This window comes from Lissotriton vulgaris, chromosome 8, assembly GCF_964263255.1.
Source record: "Lissotriton vulgaris chromosome 8, aLisVul1.2, whole genome shotgun sequence".
Lineage (NCBI taxonomy): Eukaryota > Metazoa > Chordata > Amphibia > Caudata > Salamandridae > Lissotriton > Lissotriton vulgaris.
The window spans coordinates 1,369,097,466-1,369,117,767 of NC_141696.1; the positions used below are offsets into that span (position 1 = coordinate 1,369,097,466).

Genomic DNA, 20,302 nt, shown 5'->3' on the forward strand with positions numbered 1-20,302 from the left:
AACATAGTAGTAAAGACATAGCTACTACTACTCACCAAGCCCGGGGATCTCAAGGCCAAGGAGGTCGAGCAGATCTCGCTCACGGGTCAGGACATCCGTCCAGCGGTGGGTGGCCTGGTTGTAGGTGCGCCAGACCCGAGAGTGGTGGTAAATGGCCTGGCACACCTTCTCCCACCGCTTCCAGCGCTCCCGGGCCCCGTACCCGGCACTGATCTTGCCGCCTCCCATGATGGTCCTGGGGAGGCGGCGCTGAACATAAAAAACGAGTTGGGCCACCTCCTCCGGGGTAAAGATCTCCCGTGGCATCACTAGCTCCCCCCTCAAACGCCCGCACGGGAGCCGGACACGGGGTGCGGGACCCTTCCCCTTCTCGGGATGCTTCCCGGCTCCCTTCACCATGGTCTGGGCCGAAAGGAATAAAGAAAATAGAATAGGGAAGAGAAGAAAAGAAAAGAGTTTACAAAAGTAGTTTAAAATTAACCAAAAGTAGCAGTAAACACAAGAATATAGGGCTAGAAAAATAGAGGGATAGATAATAAGTAAAATAGATCAAAAAAAACTTCAAACAAGCAAAGGATGGCAGAGATTGACAGAGGATACAAAGACCATGCCCAGAACCATAGCAATGAATGAGAAACAAGATGGCCGCGCCCGTTCACGACCGCGCGGGTAAGTTCGCGCGAGATTTTCCTTGCGAACACGCGTGAAACTGTACTGGCAAGCCGCGGACTTTGCGAGATTACACTTCGCGCCCGGAAACGGAAATACGTCAGGCAAACAAGATGGCTGCGCCCTTGAACGACCGCGAGGGTAACTTCGCGCCTTGCGCTACGAGCGGCTGGCAAAAACGCACAAAACCTTGCCAACTAACACGCCGCAAAAAAAACAAATTGCATACTCGCACAAATTTGCGGCTTCCGAATCCGATCTCGCGCGTGTTCGCGCCCCGCAAACCCCGCGAAATTGCAGAAAAACGAGTTTTTCAAAACTGAAAGCACTCGGCAGGGGCAAGAGTTCAAACTCATCATTAGTAACAATTCCCGGTAGTGCTTCCTGACTGGGGCCCCTCCAGAATTCAGTTGCTAGTTGCAACAATTGTATGACCCTGCTCTGACCCTCACAGCAGGCTCATAGAATAGCTACAAGTAGGCCACAAAGGTCCTGGGGAAAAAAAATGCACTGCAACAGAAAGCAAGATTACAGATAAGGAAGCAGGTGCCAGACTGGAATTTTAAAACAGTGACACATTAATAAACTAACCCCAAATTAATTCATCTCAGTTGAAGCAGGGCTGGTGTGCTTGCTTTTCCCCCCCATAATCTACAGTAATGATGAACCAGAGGGTGGCATTGATGTAACAGAGGGTTGCAGAGGTGAAACAGAGGGTGCTGGGAACCTGTGATGATGAACCAGACGTAGAAACAACATAATTCGCGACCGTTGCGCGCCGAAATGTAAGTTCGCAATTGCGAACTGGTACGAAACCCTCGCGAACTGGCAGAAATCCTTGCGAACACACAAAAAAAAATCTGCAAATTCGCAAGAATTCGCGGATTTCGCGGATTGCGAGTTCGCAAATCCGCAAAATTCGCGAACGCGAGATTCGCAAAATTCGCCCATACTTACATCAGGGCTCTCAAGGATAGAATTGCAGAACATATGAGAGCCATCTAAAAAAGAGATCCCAAATACCCAGTAGCCTTACACATAGCAGAATGTCAACCAATGGAGGATGATATCAAAGTGTGTGTCTTTGGGATAGATATGATTCCCCTCAACATTAGAGGGGGTAACCGAGAACTGACACTCAGACGTAGGGAAGCAACATGGATCATGCGTCTACAATGCGTGGAACATGGGCTTAACTATGACCCTGAGTTACAGTATTTCTTGGGTGACTAATTGTTACCCCTTGGGATCCACTAAGTGAGATATTTACTCTGAAATTCAAGTAATAACCACTTACAGGTTTACATTACCATATGTAAACATTTCAGCAGTGAACTATGCATTTTGGAATGAGATTACGCTTACATAGTATGTACTGTCATATACACATGATCATGATGAAATGTACTGAATTGTATTTTTACTTGTTTGATGGTCTTTTACATGATATCAACAACACAATGTGACAAACATTACAGAACGAAGTGTTGTTGACAGCATGATGAGCAAGGTCACAAATGGGTTGGTTGATGTGGCACCTTCACCCTCAAAATCGCCATCTTTCACCTTTTTTTTCAACCAACATCACAATATCTATTGGCACCGGGTCGCATTGGTCTCTTGCAACCACAAGAGCTCATCACCGATTTAACATTATTGACTCACCGATAGAACACTCAGACCGAGAATCGTGTTCAACAATAACATAAGACTAAATGACTTAATCGTTTGCTTATGCCACTTGGTTTCAATAACAATTTTTTAAATTCACCATTATTTAGGCTGAGATATAACACATATACCGCTCCTATACTCGCTATTATCTCCTTTCACTATATGTGGCTCATCTACATACTACCAGTCGTTCACTAATCATAGAAGTACTCGACTGCCTAACCACTTCGCCATATCGGCTCTCCTCTTAAAAATGGCGGCTTTGATATAGAAGCACACAGTCGGCATCTTCTATATGAAAAAAACTCCAAATAAATAGGCACCTCCCTTCCGGTCACGTGTCCGTCTTTCGAAACACGGCGACCGGGAAACAGCAGAGGAGGGATACCGCACTCCTGGTGAGTTTCCTTACCCTTTCTACGATAACCCTATCCCTTTCCAATTGTCTGATCAGCTCACATGACCAGGCTAAACCCCCACTGAGTATCGACCGATACCGGCAGCGACCTTGTCTTTTCTGCCCCTTTCTTTTTTCTTTTTAACTTCAATTCAAGTCCTCGCATATCTAATGCGTGCGCATACATTTATGTTTCCCTACACAGAGCACCGCGAATGTGAAAACGCACCCGTTTCCATAGCGTTCTAGCAGGTGGATCCCCTCCCGGTACAGCCTAATACGCCCCCGTATTAAGGTACATATATGTTCTAATTTGCCTTCTATTTTTTGTAAACTCAACCTTAACGTGATTTAGAGTGCCGCCATGAACTCTATCTCCAGCCTGATGGCATATGCATTCTGTGTTTCTCTTTTTTACCTATAGCTTTAACTCTTGAAATCCTTACCTACCCTACTGAGCGATACATAGAAGCAAGATAAATTTTTTGCTCCTTACTTAACCTGACGAGCCATTCCAGTAAATTAGCTTATCTAAGGATATGAACACGCAGTGGTAAGAACACTCTCCATTTCATTTTCTTTGATTAACACAGATGTCCTCGGACATTTCCCCTTTTCGATGCCTTCCTTATGATCTTTTCTCTCTCCCTCCACCCTCTCTCTAATCTACCTATACAGAACGCTACTACGAGTACCAGACTAATCTCAACTCACTTAACCCGAGTTGAGTCTAAAGGTAATAACTCTACCCTTTAGAGAGAGAGTATTTTTCTTACTTCACTTCAGGCACTGCCGATACTATAGATCTTCCACTTCGGTTACACGCCCCATGTTGGACTCATTACCACAATCTCCACATACTAGTTGCACTCTACACTGTTCACACTCGCATGTTATGTTCTTCACGACTGTAACCTTCATTGTGCAGGATTGCCGTGTGCTTGCTAACACTTGTTAAACACGTAACCAGAATCATGACTTCATGTCCCTCCTAGTGCACTACCACTCAAGGACACCCACACACATCCTTGTAGTAGAACACGCCTAATAAACTTAATGTCATCACAATCCACGTTCACAACGTTTAACAGACAACGCACGTCACAACTGCATGTGTGATGCACCCTTGTCACCAATGCAGTATGTTAAAGTGATAAGACGCGCAACTGAATATGCATACGTTATTTTGTATTACCAGCCCTGAAGAGTCGTGTTGACTCACCGAAGCACGACGAAACACGTGTCGGCTAACTGTGACTGTTCTTCAAGTCTGGACACATTAAATCATCATCTTGCTATGACAAGAAAAATACTCAAGAATCTGCTTCTGTCTGTTTAATTGCTTTTGTCATTTGTACGAAGTTTATTATACCCTATTGTAGTTGCGAGAGCACAGCTGTGTATTTGTTGTTAAGTCATTGACTTTTTTAGACGGTTAAGGGCTTTTTTCCGTCTGCTCTTCACGCACTACCCATCGACTTACTTACACCACACACTGTAACGTAGAATTTGAGGCAGAGCGCCCCTAGTATCTGAAATCTCCAAAAACCCCTGTACAGCTGGCTTCTTTAATTTTGTCAGATTGGGTGCCTCCACGTTACCATTTAACTTCCTTTCTCATATACCTTTCCAATTTGTCCTGCATATAATGGACAGAGATAAAGCAGCGGCAGATCTCTTTGAGAATCTGGCCAAAGGCATGCCCACACACCAGGCATCGGCCACGACAGGTCCTGCACGTATAGAGGGTCTAAAAGATAAGTTCATCAAACTTGAGAAACTCAAAAAGCAAGAGAACTCCCCTTGGTGGGATGGAGCCACCCTGAAACATTACTTATGGCTCAAACTAGTTCCTAGAGGACTACGGTCCCACATTTTCCCGACTTATGACGATCTAGACCGAGATCTCATGACCAAATGGGAAGACTCGCTCAACCAGAATTCCATTACACTAATGGACATTCTCATTGAGAGTGCTGACCGTAAAACCACTAAATTACAATCAGAAATCTCCATTGTAGAACAGGAGATCAAAGACTTAAATAAACCAGAAGCCACCGTCAAGAACTACACTCTACTAGATGAGATTCTTCTTAAACATCAAGCCGAAATCAAGAATAGAAAAGCACGTCAGATCAAGAGAGATGAGGCAGACTACAAAAATGGCAGAATTTACACTTTTGATCGGAAATACGATTCTCTGATCCCTAGGCCCAAACCAGGCTCACAGACAGGTAGATCAACAACCACCAGTTCTGTCAATTCCAGTACCACTTCACTGAGCTCTACCGGACTCAGCGAAATTGAAAATGAGATTTTAGCCAATACAGAGGCCACAAGCTCAACCTTTTTTTTAGAAATGGAACGTGTCAGGAAGGGCAACAGGACACAGCCACCAAGGGTCGCAGCAGACCCAAACCCCACAGGGGCAAACGTAGGAACAAGCGAGGATTATCGCAGGAAACTGAGATCAGGAACACAGAGGAACTAACCACACTAGTTGACACAGTACAAGTCATTAATCTTTCTTCACATCCTCTGACACCGGACATGATCTCCTTACTTAGTAGAGGCCTGAACTTTAATCCCTATGCTACTGGTGACATGTGCCAAACTAAGATTGACATTTTCAGATTCATACGTAATCTTAAACTAAAGAAACATTTTGCTGGACAACAGGACACCCAGAGACAATCCAGACACATTCCCAGTGTTTTTGATGATGTATCTTTGACCATTAAAGATGTGCAGACAACACATTTGCTTCTTTCTTTAACAGATAGGGAGGATAGTCCCCTTGAAATGGAAAGATTACTTGAGGAGCTTGATGTTGAAACTGACTATAGAATGGCGAGTGGCTTGAAAAGTAAATCCAAATGGACCCCCACGTTATCAGGGGGCAATGTGATTGATAATTTCCATAGACATGTTCTTGAAGATCTAAACAGAACTAACACTAAGAACTTGAATACCAAATTCAAATACAAGGACAATTTGACTAAAGGGGAACGGCTAGCACTTTCCACTTTAAGCAATGATCCTGACATCATCATCAGGGAGGCAGACAAAGGGGGCAATGTGGTGGTTATGGATCTGGCCGACTATAACAACGAGATCCAGAGCCAACTTAATGATGCCTCATGTTATGAGCTACTCACCCATAACCCCATGGGTCCTTTAACACTTCTACTAAATGGACTTCTACTAAAATGGAAACAATCTGGTCTTCTGGATGACAATGAGTACCTTTATCTTAAAGTCTTCAGACCCACTTATCCTTGGCTGTACACACTGCCAAAAGTCCACCAGAATTTACCTTTTCCTCCGGGGAGACCGATAGTATCGGGAATCGGGGGTCCCACTGAAAGAATTGCTGAATATGTTGATCTTTTTTTGGGACCTCTAGTCAAGAACCTACCATCATATATACAAGATTCCAAACACATATTGAGCATCATGTCAGACATGGAATGGCAACAAGGCACGATATTGGTCACCATGGATGTGGTGTCTTTATACACCAGCATCAATCCTGAACTGGGCTTATCAGCCATTACGAAACTACTATCTAACAGACCGGCCTCACTCTGGGCACATACCAACATGTTGTTACATATGATGGCTATTATCCTAGAGAATAATTTTTTCATCTTTGATCGCAAGTGGTATCGACAGAAAAAGGGAGTAGCCATGGGCTCCAAATTTTCACCCTCCTTCGCTAATCTCTTCATGGGGGCTTTGGAGGCTGACTTAATTTGGGGCACCAAAGGAATGGAATACGTCGACTCCATACTCTTTTGGGGCTGATACCTCGACGATTGTTTTCTTTTATGGTCTGGTTCTGAGGAACTACTTTTTTCCTTCTTCGAACATCTAAATAATAATACTTGGGAAATTAGCTTTACCATGCGACATAGCTTAAACAATATGGAATTTCTAGACCTTGAATTCTATGTTAAGGACAACCTACTACACTCTAAACTGTTCAGGAAACCCACTTCCTGCAATTCTATACTCCATGCGTCTAGTTTCCACCCTGAACACCAGTTACGTTCTATCCCATATGGAGAATTTCTAAGAGCCAAACGTAATTGCAGTGAATCCACTGAATTTGAAAACTGTATTTCCAACATGAGAGACAGATTCCGCAAGAGAGGATACTCACATGCATCCCTCAAGAAAGCAGAACAAAGGACCAGAATCACCCCAAGACCAGATTGTTTAAAGACACGCACGGAGCCTGAATCCTCCGGCCAGAAAATTAGACTGATAACAGAATTCAACGCACTGAACCACACCACCAGAAAGAGCTTTAATAAACACTGGAAACTCTTAACAGGAGATCCTGTTCTTAAAGAATTTCTACCAGACAAACCTTCCATTACATACAGAAAGGGCTTTACTCTGAGAAATAAACTGAGCCCCACATTTCCCCCAAATACCACAGCTCGGGACTGGCTGACCACACGAGGCCTAGGATTCCACAAATGTGGATTCTGCTCCATGTGTATTTGGGGTAAACATGGCACCAAAACGTTCCAGGGTCCCGACGGAACAATATACAAAATCAGACACAACATCACTTGCCTAACGAAATTCGTAGTATACATAATCGAATGCCGAAGTGGCAAGATTTATGTAGGCAGCACCATCAGGGCTCTCAAGGATAGAATTGCAGAACATATGAGAGCCATCCAAAAAAGAGATCCCAAATACCCAGTAGCCTTACACATAGCAGAATGTCAACCAATGGATGATGATATCAAAGTGCGTGTCTTTGGGATAGATATGATTCCCCTCAACATTAGAGGGGGTAACCGAGAACTGACACTCAGACGTAGGGAAGCAACATGGATCATGCGTCTACAATGCGTGGAACATGGGCTTAACTATGACCCTGAGTTACAGTATTTCTTGGGTGACTAATTGTTACCCCTTGGGATCCACTAAGTGAGATATTTACTCTGAAATTCAAGTAATAACCACTTACAGGTTTACATTACCATATGTAAACATTTCAGCAGTGAACTATGCATTTTGGAATGAGATTACGCTTACATAGTATGTACTGTCATATACACATGATCATGATGAAATGTACTGAATTGTATTTTTACTTGTTTGATGGTCTTTTACATGATATCAACTACACAATGTGACAAACATTACAGAACGAAGTGTTGTTGACAGCATGATGAGCAAGGTCACAAATGGGTTGGTTGATGTGGCACCTTCACCCTCAAAATCGCCATCTTTCACCTTTTTTTTCAACCAACATCACAATATCTATTGGCACCGGGTCGCATTGGTCTCTTGCAACCACAAGAGCTCATCACCGATTTAACATTATTGACTCACCGATAGAACACTCAGACCGAGAATCGTGTTCAACAATAACATAAGACTAAATGACTTAATCGTTTGCTTATCCCACTTGGTTTCAATAACAATTTTTTCAATTCACCATTATTTAGGCTGAGATATAACACATATACCGCTCCTATACTCGCTATTATCTCCTTTCACTATATGTGGCTCATCTACATACTACCAGTCGTTCACTAATCATAGAAGTACTCGACTGCCTAGCACTTCGCCATATCGGCTCTCCTCTTAAACATGGCGGCTTTGATATAGAAGCACACAGTCGGCATCTTCTATATGAAAAAAACTCCAAATAAATAGGCACCTCCCTTCTGGTCACGTGTCCGTCTTTCGAAACACGGCGACCGGGAAACAGCAGAGGAGGGATACCGCACTCCTGGTGAGTTTCCTTACCCTTTCTACGATAACCCTATCCCTTTCCAATTGTCTGATCAGCCAACATGACCAGGCTAAACCCCCACTGAGTATCGACCGATACCGGCAGCGACCTTGTCTTTTCTGCCCCTTTCTTTTTTCTTATTAACTTCAATTCAAGTCCTCGCATATCTAATGCGTGCGCATACATTTATGTTTCCCTACACAGAGCACTGCGAATGTGAAAACGCACCCGTTTCCATAGCGTTCTAGCAGGTGGATCCCCTCCCGTTACAGCCTAATACGCACCCGTATTAAGGTACATATATGTTCTAATTTGCCTTCTATTTTTTGTAAACTCAACCTTAACGTGATTTAGAGTGACGCCATGAACTCTATCTCCAGCCTGATGGCATATGCATTCTGTGTTTCTCTTTTTTACCTATAGCTTTAACTCTTGAAATCCTTACCTACCCTACTGAGCGATACATAGAAGCAAGATTAATTTCTTGCTCCTTACTTAACCTGACGAACCATTCCAGTAAATTAGCTTATCTAAGGATATGAACACGCAGTGGTAAGAACACTCTCCATTTCATTTTCTTTGATTAACACAGATGTCCTCGGACATTTCCCCTTTTCGATGCCTTCCTTATGATCTTTTCTCTCTCCCTCCACCCTCTCTCTAATCTACCTATAAAGAACGCTACTACGAGTACCAGACTAATCTCAACTCACTTAACCCGAGTTGAGTCTAAAGGTAATAACTCTACCCTTTAGAGAGAGAGTATTTTTCTTACTTCACTTCAGGCACTGCCGATACTATAGATCTTCCACTTCGGTTACACGCCCCATGTTGGACTCATTACCACAATCTCCAAATACTAGTTGCACTCTACACTGTTCACACTCGCATGTTATGTTCTTCACAACTGTAACCTTCATTGTGCAGGATTGCCGTGTGCTTGCTAACACTTGTTAAACACGTAACCAGAATCATGACTTCATGTCCCTCCTAGTGCACTACCACTCAAGGACACCCACACACATCCTTGCAGGGGAACACGCCTAATAAACTTAACGTCATCACAATCCACATTCACAACGTTTAACAGACAACGCACGTCACAACTGCATGTGTGATGCACCCTTGTCACCAATGCAGTATGTTAAAGTGATAAGACGCGCAACTGAATATGCATACGTTATTTTGTATTACCAGCCCTGAAGAGTCGTGTTGACTCACCGAAGCACGACGAAACACGTGTCGGCTAACTGTGACTGTTCTTCAAGTCTGGACACATTAAATCATCATCTTGCTATGACAAGAAAAATACTCAAGAATCTGCTTCTGTCTGTTTAATTGCTTTTGTCATTTGTACGAAGTTTATTATACCCTATTGTAGTTGCGAGAGCACAGCTGTGTATTTGGGTAAACATTAGCCTAGGAAGTGCTGCCTTATGTGATGATTAAAAAAACGACTTGCGTTACTGGGTCTGGGCAATCAATAGTCATGCAGTTGATTATGGCATAATGTCCTCACTTTTCACTACCGCAAGGCCGCATTCATTTATTAAGCCTTTTACCCCGTTTTCGGTCTCATTCAGTTTCTCTAAGTTTGTTTCTATCTTTCTGCATTGTGTTTGTAATTGTCAGTGCCAATTCACCCATACCTTTATGCCACATTAACGCGTCCCTACCTTTTTGTGTGAGTTCCCTGTACCTTTCGACCCTTATGCCCCCATGTCTATCTCTCTAAATCCCAGTGTCTGTAAATATGAATGAATGAATGAAAGAAAATTTATACCGCGCAACTAAAACCCGAAGGCATCAAGGCGCCTATAAAATAAATCTTAAAAGGCAGAGACAAAACTACGGGTATGCTTTGGCAAAAAATCGTGACTTCAAAGCTTTCCTAAAGGACTGAAGAGTGGGAAGGGCCTTAATTTAAACGGGAAGAGCATTCCACATTTTAGGTGCCACTGTGGAAAAAGCTCTGCCACCCCATTTGGTTCTGCGAATGTGTGGTACAGATAACAAAGATTTGTTCGCGGAGCGCAGATTCCTCGAGGGGCAATAGGGGGCCAAAAGAGCCCCAATCCCCACTGACCTATTTCTCGCTAAGGCGCCAAAGGTAAGGCACAGGATTTTAAAAGAAATCCTGTCCTCAACATGTAGCCAGTGCAATGCCTTCCTAGCAGAAGTGGCCGATGCACGTTTGGGAAGGTCCAACACAAACTTAGCTGCTGCATTTTGGACCAATTGAAGGCGGTGCAGCAGCCCCATACTGAGACCTGCATACAGCGCATTACAACAGTCAAGTCGGGAGCCAATAAGAGCAACCACGACTTGCTTTCTGGACTGCTGGGATAAGTAGTGTTTGATTCTCCTCAAGATGTGAATTATGCCCCAGCAGGTAGAGACTGTACGATTCACCTGCTGACGCATATTGAGGGTGGGCTCAATCAGGACTCCAAGGTTTTTAGCCAGAGCGGTAGGTACCGGACAAGCTCTCAAAGAGGCAGGCCACCAATTAGCCGACCAGATGTCCTCTTTTCCCCCAAACACCAGAATCTCCGTCTTCTCCCCATTCAGTTTTAATGAATTGTGAGTCATCCATTTTGCGACTGCCTCTAAACAGGATCTAAAATTGGAGGCAGCCTCGTTAACGCGTCTGTTACTGTATCTATGTCCCAGTGTGTCTCAATCCATGCCTTTCTGCCTCTTTGTCGCTCAGTTGGAGTGCGCACATTACCGCTTCCTAGCGCTAGGCCTTTCACAGCCTTCAGATGCTCTCATTCAAACTTCACTGATGTCCACCTCACACAGTGCAGTAATGCCTGCTAGACATGTCAACCCCTGCAACAGAGGGCAGCAGGGGTTTACTGAGGAGCTAGTATAGTGTCTGTAGTATGCGCTCTAGTATATGAGCGTGTACGCGATGGCGCGTCACGCCATAGACTGGAGCGTGAGGCGCGCGCATGCGCGGGAGGAGCCAAGGGAAAGGCGCGAACGGGGAAACGGGAGTTGGCGACCGGAGCTAGTGCCAGACAGACGCTCGGCGCCCTAGGCTCATGTTACTTGGTAATAATTACGAATAAAGAAGTTATACACTACAGAGGCTCTGTCCATAGTGTGGGGGCAAAAGAGTAACATCACATTGGCGACGAGGCTGGGACCACGAACACCACTGAGCACAGTGGACAGGAGCAGGCACCCTTCAACAGCCCCACACCAGCCAGAAGGACAGGACAGCAACAAGGATGAGCAGAGGGCGTGGCAGCAGCGCAACAGCACGATTTTAAACGGCAATACAGCTCAAACACTCAGGTCAGTGCTGTACTAGGGGATAGAGCTTACAGCCAGCACCCTGGCAGCCAAGGGCACCACCCCCAAGCCAGAGGAAGGGGCGCAGACTGACAACCCCACGCAGGCTATAAGGGACAATACCCCAGGTAGTCCCAGAGGGCAAGGTGACACGGCAGGGAGTGCAGGAGCATCCGGTGTACCCATCCAACACAGTGCCCAGGCAGTAGACCCCAGAGGCGAGGCCAAGATGGCGAATCAAGCGTCGGCCCTGATGGCCCCCGTCCCATTCATGCCCAGACCGGGGGAACCACAGTTAAAATGAGAGGATTGGAAGGAATACTTTCAAAACTACATTGAGGCACTTGAGGATGAAAATGATGGGGCATACACCCCGGAAAGAAAAAAGAGACTGTTACTCCACAACTTGGGCCCGGAAGGGGTGAGAGTGTTCAAAAACCTGATGCCCAAGGAAAGGGACGCGACTGAGACAGATGTCTTCAAAAATGCACTAGATGACTTGGACAGCCATTATCGTCCAGCAGTTTGTGTCTCCATAGACCGGTATAACTTTCAACAGAGGAAACAAGAGGCTGGCGAATCAATAGATGACTATGTGGCAGCGCTCCGACGTCTGGCCATCACGTGCCAGTACGGTACTCTACAGGATGAGTACATAAAAGACCAGATCGTCATGCATACCACCAGCAGGGCAGTCCAAGATAAACTATGGGCGCAGAACGAGACATCACTCAAAGAAGTTGTAGCGATGGTCAAAAAGGCAGAAATGTCGAAACGCGGTGCTGATGCAGCCAAACGAGAGGGCGCACCGAGACAAATGATTAACAAGATCGATGAGGCATCTCAGTCCAGTAAACCCAGGGGGACGTATGGTGACCAGAGGAAGGATTCGAGATGGACTGGGAAACAGACGGTCCGCCCCAGCACAGACAATAAGTTCGCGTGTTACAGATGCGGCAGCACGGCGCATTCGGCCCAGGATAAACGCTGTCCCGCGTTCCGCGCCAGATGCGCGTTTTGTGGCCTGGTCGGCCATTTTGAAAAGGTGTGCCGCAAGAAGGGGAAGAAGTCCACGGTCAAGTGCGTCGATGCGGCCACAGCGGACATCAGCGAGGAAGACAACCTGGAAGATGGAGATTTAGTGCTATGCATCGAGGACCAGGTGCTGGAAGTGGCTGGGAGGCGAAGAGATAAGCCTCGCACGGACATGCTGATAGGGGGTGTGAAGGTACACGTGGCTGTCGATTCAGGATCTCCCTGGACCATCGTACAAAGATCCATATGGGAAGAAGACTTCGCGCCAGTAGTGGGGCCAGACCTATGGCCGCCAGACATCAAACCCATCTCGTATACCGAGAACGCCATTCCACTGGTGGGGTGCCGAGACTTCACATTTGAATTTAGAGGAAGGTCGGCCACGTGCACCCTGTACGTGGCGGAGAAGGGCCCATCAGTACTGGGATGGAGAGACGCAGGGGATCTAGGAATCATACTCAACCCAGGCGGGAAAGAGCAGATACTATTAACGGATGAGTGGCCCCTCACGAAAGATGAAGACTGGAAATCTGCATACCCCAAGGTTTTTGATGGCACAGTCGGTAAACTGGACAAGTTCGTCCACAGAATGGTCCTCAAGGAGGGAGCAGTACCAGTAGTACACAAAGTCAGGAACATACCCATATCCACAAGCGGAGCGGTACAACAAGAACTTATGAGGCTGGAGGAGCAATGCATCATAGAGCCGGTGGACAGCGCGGAGTGGCAATCCCCCTTGGTGGTGGTCAAGAAACCCAATGGAAAGGTTCGTCTCTGTGTTGACCTCCGCGAGCTCAACAAAAACCTCATCGTGGAGAGATTTCCCCTTCCCAGAATCGAGGAGATGCTGGCTAGGACAAAAGGTATAACACACTTCTCCACCATAGATCTCACGTCAGCGTACTATCAGATTGAGCTGCATCCTTTGAGTAGGAAGTACACCGCCTTCATTACGCCCTTTGGGTGCTACCAGTTCCGGAGGATGCCCTTTGGCCTGGCATCTGCAGCGGCCGTATTTCAGAAGCTGATGCATCGGCTGTTCAAGGACATCTCGGGGGTTCAGTACTTTCAGGATGACATCCTGGTGATGGGCTCCTCCAAGGGAGATCACGACAGAAAGCTGCATAGAGTCCTGGGAGTGCTGCAAAACAGGGGGTTAACTGCAGAATGGAGCAAATGCAAGATCGGGACTCACTCGGTGACATACTTGGGTCATGAAATCGGCACGCTTGGTATATCACCCAAGGAACAAAACGTGAAGGCCATCAGGAATGCCAAAGCTCCTAGCACCAAGGAGGAAGTGCGGTCATTCCTAGGAATGGCCGAGTATTATAGCAAGTTTGTGAGGCACTTCGCCACCAGGACATACAGAATGAGGCAACTCATCAGAGACAAGACAAAATTTGATTGGGACTCAGAAGCGCAATTGGAATTTGACACGATAAAGGACTGCATCAGCCAAGCCGTTCCACTGCAAGGGTATGTCCCCACGGGCAAGACCATAGTGACGACTGATGCAAGCGATAAGGGCTTAGGGGCGGTTTTGGCACAGGAAAGGGAAGATGGATCCACCGAAACCATCAGCTTTGCTTCACGCGCGTTGTCCCCGACGGAACAAAGGTACAGCGTCATTGAAAAAGAGATGTTGGCGGTCACTTGGGCCATGGGCAAGTTCCGGCAGTTCGTGTGGGGCACAAGATTCAAGCTTCAAACCGATCACAAACCCCTGATCAAAGTCTTGACGTCCTCGGGCCATGAGACAGCGACCCCGAGAATAGCGAAAATGACTCTGAAGCTACTTGATTACACCTATGACGTGGAGTACCTACCAGGAACGCAAAACAGGGTTGCCGATTACCTCAGCAGAGCAGCGGCGATGGAAGATGCACCGGAGGAAGCCCCGGACAAGGAAGAGATGGTGGCCAGCATGGAGGACCATGAGACGACGATAAGCTGTCAGGAATGGGCGGCAGCTTACGAGCAGGATGGGGAGAAGGTAGAGATAAAGAGACATCTAACGTCGGGCTGGCCTGACAAAAGGAAGCTCACTGAAGGGGTACGGAGATTCTATGAAATGAGAGAGGAACTGTCCCTGAGTGATTCGGGAATTTTCATTTACAGAGGTGAAAGGGTCGTGCCACCAGAATCACTGATACCCAGATTGTTAACACAACTGCATGAAGGACACCTGGGTATTGTGAAGACCAAAGCACGTGTCAAGCAAATGTATTGGTGGCCAGGCATGGATGTCCACATAGAAAGGCAAGTGAGGGAGTGTGGGCAGTGCCAAGGAGCGGACAAAGTGCTACGACCACTCAGACCAGCCTTGGGAAAGTTTGACACTCCACAAAGCCCCTGGGAGAACGTGGCCATCGACATACTAGGGCCCGTCCTGGACAGCAGAGGTGTGAACAAATATTTATGTGTGGTGATAGACAAGTATTCCAAATGGCCTGAAGTGGACATTCAAGAGTCCATGGATACGGACACGATACTGAAATTCCTGACGTCGTTGTTCCTAAGAGAGGGTATCCCCAAATATATCCTCAGTGACAATGGACCGCAGTTTGTTTCAGACAAATGGATTAGGTTTATGAGGAGGAACGGGATTGAGTCAAAACACACGGCAGTCTATCACCCAGCTTGCAATGGCCAAGTGGAGCGGTTCAACCGCGTGCTAATGGGCTCCATACAGGCGGCCATCACGCAGGGAAAGGACTGGGAGACCGAAGTGATGAGTATGCTGTGGGCCTACAGGATCACACCCACGGTGGTGGGGTACAGTCCATTCCAAGTGCTAAGAGGACGACATCCGTTCACCCGGGACAACGTAGTGTGGAGGGAGAAGACCATCACCAGCAAATGGTCCCCCGCGGTGGTTCAGCACAACTTGGAGAAGGCACAGAAGATTTATGCTGCACACTACGACAAACGTCGCAATGCGAAGGGAACAGAACTGGAAGAAGGAGAATGGGTCAGGGTCAAACTCCCTACCATACAAAAGAAAGGTGAAAGCAAGTATAGCCAGCCCTTACAGGTCAAAGAGGTGCGAGGCAGGGCGGCTCTCCTCAGCGACGGCAGGGTGTGGTCCCAAGACCGCATGGCCAGAGTCAACAAGATAGTAGTGTGGCCCAAGTCCGAGGAGGAAGAGATACAGGTGGACTCCCAAGAAGCAAGACCCCAAACAGGGCACAACGCAGAAGTCCGGTCAGATGGAGTAGGAGAGGACAGTGAAGCGGAAAATCCTAGCACAGAGTCTACCGACAGAGACGGTACACCGGCTGGTGTAGTGCAGAGTGGAGATCAGAGAGATGGAGAAAGATCACGAGGAGAGAGAGAGGTGGAAGAGAACATGCCGGTAAGACACACCCGTAGTGGCAGGGCAGTCACTGTGCCCTCTCGATATAGAGACTTTGAAATGAGTGGACACTAGTCATATGCATTGTCACCTCCGGGTGCCCTCCAGAGACACACATTGGGGACTATGGACACACAGTGAGAGTTGGGGAAATGTTGTTTTTGTTTTTGTAAAAAGGGGGAGATATGTAGTATGCGCTCTAGTCTATGAGCGTGTACGCGATGACGCGTCACGCCATAGACTGGAGCGTGAGGCGCGCGCATGCGCGGGAGGAGCCAAGGGAAAAGCGCGAACGGGGAAACGGGAGTTGGCGACCGGAGCTAGTGCCAGACAGACGCTCGGCGCCCTAGGCTCATGTTACTTGGTAATAATTACGAATAAAGAAGTTATACACTACAGAGGCTCTGTCCATAGTGTGGGGGCAAAAGAGTAACATCACAGTGTCTCATTGCACAAATGGTTGTAATTTGTGATATTTGTTTCCCACATCTTCATTGCTTCATTTTGCTGACGAGAAAGTGTCACTCATACTCCTTCAAATGTCACCCTTAACATTGAAATTCTGAAAATGACACACATGGCAATCTGAGACTTTGGCAGCTATGAAGCCCATGTTAGAAATTAATAAACAGGTTTTTCCATAACGTTCTTTTTAAGTATCAGGCGTTGGCCTTTCCATAGTTTTAAAACGTGAACACAAGGCAGATATTTTTATTTGGGTAAAGTGGTAAGCCTTGGTCCACCTCACGCGCAATGACTGTGATCAGCACGTAAGATATACAGATAATACCCTGGTACAGCGATACCGGTTGCACATAACAAGTGACATAGAAGTGCTAGGCGTGCCGCATAAGCCTTTGAAAGCTACTTCCCCTCGTGGGCGGTGACAACGTAGCTGAGTCACCAAGTGACACTGTCATGGTCGGATCTGTGACGTATGATAGGGGGCGGAGCAAAGGAGAGAACTTCCGGGTATCCTCGGGTTAGGGAGCAGGTTAACTGTTAAGAGTCTGTACTGCTCTAGAGAGGGGAAGAAGCGCTGCTCCGCTGATGCTACCATGGGGAAGATCCTGCGCGCAGTCTGCTTCCTCGCCTTGCTCCCTGTTCTCTTCACAGGTATTTTAAGGGGGCGATGGCGAGCCCGATGCTACTCTCATCAGAAGGTTGTTTCGCAGCGTAGAAAAAACTCCCGACTTCTGTTTTACTTCCCCTTTAAAAGGAGTTGCGTAGTTTCTAAAATCAGCTTAAGAACCTAGCTCTGTCTGTATGGAGAGCCAAGTGAGACGGACAAGGTAAAGGAGATGATTTCTGAACCTTTCCCTGGTCGTCTGCTTGAGGGTTCTGCCCGAGACACTACATGGGGTTGAATCCCGTGTCTCCGCCTTTCACCTTCTGAGATCCACTGACAAGGGAGGCTAGGTCTGGGAATCCCCTATGTTTCTGATGTGAAGTCTGCTTATGTTCCTCTCTTGCCCAGTGTATGAGTTTTTGTTTTACTGGTCTCTGGTTTAATTATGACTCGCTGTCTCTCCTGACAAGGAGTCCAATAGATATGATCGTTATTTTACACGTAGCTACAATTCCTCTTCGTTCGTATTTTTAACAAACACAACCAGGGTCTGACTGGTCTATTTTGCAACTTAGCTCAGGGTTTTTGTTGGGCTGGACTGGTCTATAGGGCAACCTGAAAGCTGTTTTGTGGGCCTGTTTTAAGATATGGTGGGCCGTCTTTTACTGTTGAGTTCTCTGTTGGTACCCCAAACATTGCCTGAAGAAAGCCCAAAACACGTGCAATCTCACCTATTGCGCCTGTTTTTACACGTTCAAAACGACCCCGATTTGCAAATGTTTGTCTCTTTCAGAGCTATCGGATTCGCAAAGAAAGGGACACTTTTTAATGTAAGTGGCTGCGCATATTTTCAGTGTCCCTGACCGACCCTGAGCACTACAAAAGCAGAGCCTTCTCTCCTTAACTGCAGGGCCTATGCAGGTAGACTGGGTCTACCCACTCTTTTCGCTAGGTGGAAGCAGTCTACCCTGTCTAAAAGTTGGGTCCCACAGAAATATGCAAAACGTGTACAGGTATAATCTTCAGACACCAGGACACATTCGGCAGTGCCTGCAGGTTGCCTGCTTTCCTTTGGAGCAGACAAGGGCAAGCGCGTGGGGCCTTATTAGATTCTAGCTGGGCCCATAACAAAAGTCAACGTTAAGTGGCCATCAGGCCTCCTTTTGTTGGACTGAAGGTTATAAGGTAGAATCAACATGTCCTTCGTAGCTCACTCTGCTACATTAGAAGGATTACAATTTATGAACTGCAGGTAACAAAAGGATATCTGTGTTAAGAGGAGTTACCCGCTTATCCATTTTTATAATATAAAACTCTGTCATCTGCGTGTTATATGCTGTGCTTTACAGGAGACCTAACTTCTATGCTACTTTGATTCAAAACTGGAACTAGTCAAAACACAGATCTCTCCAGCAAATACGTTAACCTCCAGTTTTCTACCATTATTATTATTCTGTGAGATTTAATTTGCACTCAAAGATCTCTGCAGCAGGTGCATTAACCCCATAAGTTATTTAAAATGCAGACTTTGTAGCCAATTAAGCAGAACCGATTTACTGCTACATATCTCCTTGTTGCCAATTTTTTTTTGTCGTAGGTTTAAAAAAAAAAAATGTACAAGTGGAGGCCCAGATTTTGGATCTTGGTTGTGTCACTTTTTTGGCTCAACCCAACACAAAATCTCATATGATAAATATTGTAATGCGCACAAATGTACTCATGATAGACCTGCTAAGCATATGTGTGAGGTCTTAAGATCTGATGTCACTTCTTGTGCGGTCACGGGTTGTGATGCCACTTCCTTGATGCCATGAGCTATGTCACATGCTTTGATTTCGCGCGCCATGTTGTCACTTACATACTGCCTAACTTGTTTAGTTCCCCCCACTTCTTTTTTTTAACTTGTGCCCTGCGACAGAACAAATGGGATTTTCTTTGGCCTAACACAAACACCACACTTTCACCAGCTTGTATATTTTCCCTATTGCCCTTTAGTTGTTTCTTCAAACAAACACGTTTTAGGGTACTGCCTTTTTTAAACATTTTCTTCTGAAAATCGACAATCTCTTCCAGGAATATTGCTGCAAGCAGGCTGTCCCACTATTGTCTTAAGAAATACTTGTGTCATATTTGTTGCTGTAATTCTTGGTATTTGTCTAAGTAAAACGGACGTACCATTACTAATTGCACCCACTCCCTTGGCCCCTCCCCCTTCCTGTTATATGATTCTGCTACTCAGTGGCACTGAATACTTCGTGTGTTTCTCGTTAATTATTTTGTCAACACTCATCAATAACTGTATCTAGGTAATTGAAAGTATTTTGAACATCAAGGTGTAATGAATCAAATTGTGAATATATATATAAATGTGTGTCTGTATATGTATATGTGTGTGTGTGTGTATGTATGTGTATATATATATATATATGTGTGTGTGAATATATATATATATATATATATATATATATATATATATATATATATATACACTCTTGAAATCTCAGATTTTTTTGTCGTCTTCTTTCATTTTCTACTCTATCTTTACAGTTTCTTTAGGTACTAAACCTAGTGTTTGTTTTGTTTAGTGTCTCGTGATGCTCGAACCACGTGTGATTAGGTTACTGATTAATGTGTAACCACTCCGCCTGCGTGCTTTGAGACTGATCATTTTCTAGTTTGCAGTATACTGTGTTCCTCAAATCCAGAGGTGTCAACCGTCAGCATTTTTCCTGCATACGCCCGGGAAACATCGTTTGTTATATTATACATAAAAGGAAAATAAGTACGATTATGTTCAGCTAAGTAGCCACATCACTTTTCGTGTCTGATCAGTCAGACTTCCAGGCGCTCGTTCCTTCTGTCACATGGACGACCGTTCACTGTCTTGTTCAGGGTATTTGCAGTGTTTTGTCAACGGATAACACCTTCAGTGGGACAGCCAACTTTCTAAGTGTTCGTTTACAATATTTGGGAATTTTAAACTTTACCCCGAAATTTTCTAAGACTGGAATTAAGCAAACAAGTAAAGTAGCT

General features: G+C 45.8%; 1 protein-coding gene across 2 annotated transcripts in view; it reads left to right on the forward strand.

Moving 5' to 3' along the window:
- Window positions 1-17,145: 17,145 nt before the first annotated feature.
- The window catches only part of LOC147698754 (interferon alpha/beta receptor 1a-like), a 119,043-nt gene continuing 115,886 nt past the window's right edge, over window positions 17,146-20,302 (forward strand). The window contains exon 1 of one of the 2 annotated variants that reach the window (XM_086935326.1): window positions 17,146-17,316. In XM_086935326.1, the coding sequence (XP_086791452.1) occupies window positions 17,259-17,316 (58 nt within the window). In that variant the 5' untranslated portion in view covers window positions 17,146-17,258. The remainder of the gene's footprint in view (window positions 17,317-20,302) is intronic. The other variant, XM_086935327.1, reaches the window with a different exon arrangement.